This window comes from Trichechus manatus, unplaced genomic scaffold (assembly GCF_000243295.1).
Source record: "Trichechus manatus latirostris isolate Lorelei unplaced genomic scaffold, TriManLat1.0 scaffold00013, whole genome shotgun sequence".
In the NCBI taxonomy this organism is placed as follows: Eukaryota; Metazoa; Chordata; class Mammalia; order Sirenia; family Trichechidae; genus Trichechus; species Trichechus manatus.
In genome coordinates, this window is record NW_004443949.1 from 2,602,956 (window position 1) to 2,610,067 (window position 7,112).

The following is a 7,112-nucleotide window of genomic DNA, read 5'->3' on the forward strand; positions in this document are numbered from 1 at the left end:
AGAAGGGAGAGGGTTGACATGTTGTGGGGTTGTTAACCAATGTCATAAAACAATATGTGTACTACTGTTTCATGAAAAACTATTTGTTCTGTAAGCCTTCACCTGAAGTACAATAAAAATAAATAAAATCTTAAAAAAGAAAAAATCTGTTAAAACTTATAAATCCTAGCATAGAAATACATCTTAGATATGTTGATTACAGAGTTACTATGCGCTTTGTGTAAGGCAACACAAAGATTATTCACCTCCCATTGGTGCAAATTCACAAAATACATGAAAAACCTTTACTCTTTTTCTCGTCTTAATTAACTGCCCCTCAGTCGAACACAACCGATAATAACTGGGATTATTAGTGAGATGTGGTAAAAGAAAAACTTTATGACCACTAAGGAGATCATGTAAACCTAAAATATACCTCAAACTTTCTAGTCTCAACCTGCAGTGCTCACTTATCAAATGATTCACAAAGAACTGTTATGGAGAGTTGACTTACTGAGTAGGCTGGACGCTGTCACTGCTCTTCTGTTAGTCACAAACACTATGTTTGCCAGTAAAATGAAGCAGAACAGTACTCATTTAAATGAGACTAGGTGCAAGGAAAAACACAAAGACAAAGCCATAAATATTTTTAAGTTGTGCTACACTGTTTTAAATATTTAATTAAAAAGTCTACCCCATCAGTGCACCATTTCTTGCTTCAAAATGCAATATCTTTGGAAGTAGACAGAATTTTTTTTTTTTTTAAGTAAGCCAGAGGTAAAAATTGAAAGGCCTGAACAAACTTGGCAAACAAAAACTGAATAATTTACAATCAGTGACTATTAATGGGAATATTCATTTTATACAACAGGTATTGAAACCATTCAGTATTTTTAAACAGGCATTTGATCAACTATTCTTTAGCTAGCACACTCCAATACAGGGGCATCACAGAAAAAAAAAAACAAAACCACCATATATGGCTTTATTACAAGGGATTCAAGATGGCAACTACTCAGAATCCAGTGCCAACACGGATTATAACAAATCCAGTGAGTATTTTGTTTTTCAATTATTCATAGAAAATTTAATCCTGATTAAGTATCCTTGGGCAGGAATTCATCGGTAGTTGATGACTGAAACCAACATTTATGTGAAATGCTTCTGTTAATTTAATCTGTGCATATGGCTTAATTATGATTGGGGAGCCAATATAAAGGAAATTAATTATATAAGGATTAAAATTTTAGTATCATACCATATAGTACTTTTTCTTTTTTTTAAAACATGTAAGCCTGCTTGTCCCTTCCCCTAAGTGTTCACATTTTAAAACCGTTCATTCTTACAACTCAAGTAATGTATCTGTTTTATTTTGCATAAACTGTCATAAACCCTTTGCTAATCAAGCCAAAAACGTCAACTAGAGCCAAAAATGAGAGAAAAAAAATGGAGAATAACCCCACCCACAAATAAAAGGTTACTCATTAACTGTGAACATTTTATATTCATTTCCTGAACTGATTTCACTTGCAATTCCTTTGAACTCCAATATGAAATGCATTTTCCATAAAACATAAAAAAGCAGTTTTTAATCAGTGTATTATGTATACTGATTTCCTAACCAAGTTTAGATATATATAAGCAAGTAATCATTTAACTGATTACTTTTTATAAGACTACCAAACTGAGTTAGCTATACTTACATACGATGCGGCATTACAAGTGGTGAATATTTTACCAAAATAGTATATAACTCTTTTTACCTTTATTTCCACATGGAAATTGCTTAAGTCACCTTATAAGAATCTTTCTTGAAAGTTTATTGTTTATTTCAAAACATTTCATTTATTATCTTTATTTTTGATACTGCTTAAATGCAGTCATATAAATAACATGCTCTGCTTTTTCTGCTCTATTTTTCATACCAAATGTATGAAAACAAAAAAAAAGTCACTGCATTTGGATCCTTATTGCACTCTGCTAAACCAATTCACTTTTCCTTTGAACACAATCAAGTATCAGAAATGAGGCCGACTTTTGTGTCCAGATGATATGGTTAGTGGTAGTGTTACCGAGGAAAGTGAAGAAACTTCCCAGTATAGACTGTGGGACAGAAACAGTCTGTAGAGAATAACCATGGAAACAGACTGGCAAAGGATAACACCTATTGTGATAACCTGAAAAGAAAAGAATGCTTTTACTGCTTGCAGAAACACAGAAATTATATTCAATTTATCATGAACCTATATGTATTTCTTATACAAATACACTACTTTACCCTTCATCTTTACCAGGGGTACATTTTATCAAAGACATTTTCAAAAGAAAAATGACTAATATTCAGAACTGTAATTGTTCAAGGGTAAAATTCCTTGGACAGTTAGTTTATAGATGGCAAAGTATGACACAAAAGGATCATCTGCTAACCCATTCTCTTCTAAGGGTGAGCATGCTACAGGAAGGAGTTTGCGTAAGCACGAAGAAAATCGGGTTCCTGGTTAATACAGTAATAGGAACAAAGCATACCCCACCGGAACCTTGAAGAATACTCTAAAATCCCTTTCAAAAATTCTCAAGTCATGTCTCTATTTTTATAGACTATTCCTACTTATTTACCTTTGTAAAATACCTCAGGCTCAACGAACTTTTGTGCACTCAAGTCATACTATACTGCTTGTAAAGAATTCTGGGCAGAACTGCATTTTGAAATAATGGAGGAATTCTCTTAAGAAGGTAGTATCAACGTAATCAAAACAAGGCACACTTGGGCATGGCACTTTAGTCTGCAGCTTGTTAAAGCAGCTCATATGATTTTTATAAATCTATCTTGATTTTTACCATTATTTAGCAAAAATTCTTCATTATTTTCTTAACAAAGATGTATTATGGATTCTCTAATTTATCCAACAGTATTCTGGAACAGGCTAAAGTAAGAATGACAGAAGTTATTTTCTACCATTTTGTTATATACTAAATTTTTTAAACTTTGCATTTTAAGTCTCTATATACTTACTGGTTCAATGTTTTGTTTCAAAGTTTTATCTTCAGGACTCAAGAAACCAGTGGACAGATAAATAGGCCCTTTATACTTTAATAATTTCCACTAAAGACTACATTTTCATTTAAAGAACTATTTTGATCATGTATGTTACTTACCTTATCTCTTTGGTAGTCACTAAAAATGACAGAAATGCATGCAAGGACTGGATGGCATAAAAACCACAAGATACAGCCCTGAAACAAACGAATAATAAGTTATTAAGTAAGATATAGACAGATGGATTTTCACAATGTACCAGATAAAAACATGACTAGCATATTTAGGAGGTGCTGATTGACTTAAAAACTCAACAATAGTGGATCCTGTTTGAAAGGTAGGGCAGAGGAGGGTGGAACTGGGCTGATAAGAATGGGAGATTCTGAACCCTGGCAATTCCCTTTACCAAAATCACACTTGAAATAAAATCATAAATTAATAAATGGTAGTTTTTGAGATGTCTGGTATGTTAAAGGTATAGGAAATGAAAAAAACAGGATGCAGGAAGATGTGTTTACTATGCTGCTATGTGTATAAAAAGAGAGGGGAAAATACATAGGCATATATGTTAAAAATTCTCTGGAAGGAAAAATTAGGAACCAACAGCAGCAACTATGTGCGGAGGTAATGGTAACAGAACAGATGGGAGAGGGGAGAAACACTGAGGAACACTTTTTGTTACTCTTTGGATGCTTGAACCTATTCAAAAATAAAATTAAGACATAAAATTTTTTTTTAAGTTTAAGGAAAAAGTTTGGCATTATTTTAAATATGAAACAAAAAAGGAAACTTAATGGAAAACAATAAACACTCCTGTCCCTGTGAAAGACTCAAAAGAGTGGCATTTTCATGCCTGTTTGGTATTCAGGAGAAGCCTGAAGGTGGTTCCTAGATAGGGCTGCAGAGGCAGCTGGGAAATGCTCAACACTAGGAATGAAGAAAAAATTTGGCCTTCCTACCCTAGCTGCCTTGGACTGGCCAGGAGAGACCCTGGGGACTGCGTGAACTGACCACATAGCTTATCAGAATGCTGGTTTGAACTGCCAAGATGAGAAGAGATGAGGATCCTTTCAATCTGACAGAAGAAAATAATATTCTAGGGAAGGGGGGATTCTGTAATGTCACTGTACCAACCCCTCTCCTGCTCTTTTTTTTCCCCTTTATTAAATGAGCGTAGGACTTTCCTGATTGGGTAGAAGAGTCAAATTTGCTTTGAGATCTCTGTAACATAAGGACAAAGGAGAAATAAAGTGAACATGATCTTGTACGGATGGAGTGGAATGGCTGAAATGTAATATGCACTCAGCTTTCTGGCTCCATCTGGTTAGGATGAAGGACAGCTCCTCACAGTTTCTTATAAAACACTACATAACTTTGAGAGAAACAGTTCATAGTCAATAACTAGTGAGAAATGCAAACCATCTCCTAATTTATTAATTTCTTTTTTATTCTGATATGACAGAAAAATGTAAAATTCCTTTTGATTAAAAAAAATTGTGATCCAGGCAAAATTAACCTGCTAAATGTTATAGGGAAAACAATGCTCCACACATTCTGTATATTGGGGATAACAATACCTGCACCTCACAAGTTGTGAAGATGAAATGGAGCGAAGCATATAAAGGGCCTGGAACATGATAAAAGTTTAACAGTGAATGCTAGCACGTGGTGGTTCATTAGCATGAAGGTGACAATCTGAAGCAGCCGTTTCCGCCCCCAAGCCCATACTTTGGCAAACGTGATGTAGAACTCCCTTTTTAGAGTGCTCCTCTCCACGGTGATGATCTGGTAGAGGCCACAGCCTAACGACAATGCCAGGCAAATTCTTAGGAGGATCAGAAAGATCCCTGCTAAGTTGTGATGTGAATGGTAGCTGCGATGACCGGTATCTTCAAACTGTTCCCAAAGCAGCAAAATGCTCTGCAAAAAACAGTATTACATTTAGAGAAAAGATCACAACTTCTTACAATAAAGCACTTTCTTCAACTCTTTGTCAACATCTCTTAAACATTATATAAACATGTCTGAAGAAGGTGTAAGATTAATCAGACTATAAAGGTTGTAAATTAATAAAGTATAGGCACAGTCTTTTCCTCACTGACACCCTAAGCTAGAGAAAAAAGATTGTTATCAAATAAGACCACACACAGGAAGGATAAAAATGTTACTGTTACCATGACTCAAATAAGATGTCTCTAAGGATGAAAGTAAACTGAAAGGGTTGAAAGAATAAATATAAACTTTCTTCTAAAACCATCTCCTTCCTTCAAAACCATCATTAGTAATCAAACTGTTCTGCACTCAAGCCCAACTACCTCAGAGTAACTTGCAAATACCCCAGTATCTTTTCTAACCCAGAAATTAACAAATCAAAATCGCTGATTTCAGACTTCACTCTTTTTCCATGGTAAGGTCCCTGGGTAAAGGACAGCATATTTTTTATACTCACTGTAAGCACCCAGGGCATTGTTATTTATCGTTATTTGACTGTTGATTTTTTTCTCCCATACTGTTACTACAGTAGTAAACTCAGCAAGTTCCTCATTAAGCTGTTCTGCTTACTGCCAGTCAGTAGAAATCACTTTCCCTTTTATCTTTACCAAACATCAATCATTTAAATTACTATGTTTTGACCATCACACATCCTTTACTCATTAAGTCAATCCTCAGAATTGAGGCTTCAGTGGCTTCTAAAGAATTCAGATCAAAACACAGTAATAAATCCTATTCTTAGGCTTTATGGAGTTTATCAGCAATCTCTTCCCTTCCTAATTCTCAAATCTTATATCCTAATTTTACTCCTGCTACCATGATACCATCATTCTTGACAGGCGAAGTCCTCTGTCATCCTGCAAACATGAAATTTCCTTATTGGGCTCAATATTTTTTCTCTATTACTGAAAATACTATTCCTCAACCCCACCAAATTATACCCATTGATTCTTAACCTACATTTCTGAATTTAACTTTTACAACAAAAAAATGTGATTATAAAATTATCATTTCCCGATTCACATTTTTACAAACCTAACTCCCATATTTTCACATACGTAGCTAATTTGTTATCTCTGTCTCTGTCTCTGGCTGCCTGTCTTGTCTGCTTTGTCTAGGTTGTTGCTGGAGACCAGGGCTGCATAAGCTAGCCTTCACAAATGCTCACGTAAACTCTAGTGTAGTGTCATAAGCTAAACTTTCAACTGGTATTTGTCTATGATAATAAATTAAAATTATCATGAAATGAAGATTAAATTTTAAAAAAACTATTAATTGGGAAATGAGAATCTAACTTGTTATTAACACTATTTGCTCCATAAGTTCATGGTAGTATTTTCCTGTATCAAAAACATTAAGTTGCTGGAATTCTGCCCTTATTTTAATCACTTCTAATTCAGTTCTTTCTCATTAGCCCTGCCTTCCTAACTTTATCCCCTTTCTAAGTATCACCACCTATGATTGATTTCTTTCTCAGATATATTATGTAAATTCAATACACCTACTCTACTCAGTATCCATCATACTAAATAAATACTGGGGTATAAAGATGAATAAAGCACAGGCCTCACCCTTTGTAATCAGTTTTCAAATTTATTTAACGAATTGGAACTTCAGATTATCACGTCCTTTACAGAGCCTAGGTGTACGTTTCATTCCTTTCTGTTAGCTAGTCACAAACTCAGTATACATTTTAAAGTTTATACCTTTCTTCTTAATTTTTATAAATCTATTTCACATAGGCATATAGATATCCTAGAATAAAATAAATCCTACTTCTACAAGGAAAAAGAAAAAAAAAAAAAATGCACAAAGGACCTTTCTAATAGACCAGGTTTATTTTCAAAAACAAGATCCCGATCTTTTTTATTCTATACTTTTCCTTTCAATTTATCTCAGATATTTACTGGAATTCTTTTGTATATTGTAGCAGAAGCAGATCTAAAGATTCCTGTAACTGGATGGCCTCAAATTCACTGATTCACTTGTCCAACGTTGAGTACTTATTATGTTAGAAAATATAAAAGAAAGCTTATAATGAAAGAAAGGAAATGAGAATCTAGCCTAAATATTAAATCACTGCCCTAAATGAGCTGATAGGAAG

The 7,112-nt window shown here is 34.1% G+C and overlaps 1 protein-coding gene across 3 annotated transcripts in view; it reads right to left on the bottom strand.

The window, feature by feature from the left end:
• The window catches only part of GPR180 (G protein-coupled receptor 180), a 40,807-nt gene that overhangs the window by 1,549 nt on the left and 32,146 nt on the right, over nt 1–7,112 (bottom strand). Inside the window, exons 7-9 of one of the 3 annotated variants that reach the window (XM_023726697.1) lie at nt 4,745–4,936; nt 3,136–3,213; nt 73–2,156 (exon numbers count right to left, since the gene is read on the bottom strand). In XM_023726697.1, the coding sequence (XP_023582465.1) occupies nt 1,998–2,156; nt 3,136–3,213; nt 4,745–4,936 (429 nt within the window). In that variant the 3' untranslated portion in view covers nt 73–1,997. Of the gene's footprint in view, nt 1–72; nt 2,157–3,135; nt 3,214–4,744; nt 4,937–7,112 lie in introns of those variants that run through there. The other 2 variants (XM_004371396.2, XM_023726696.1) reach the window with 2 other exon arrangements.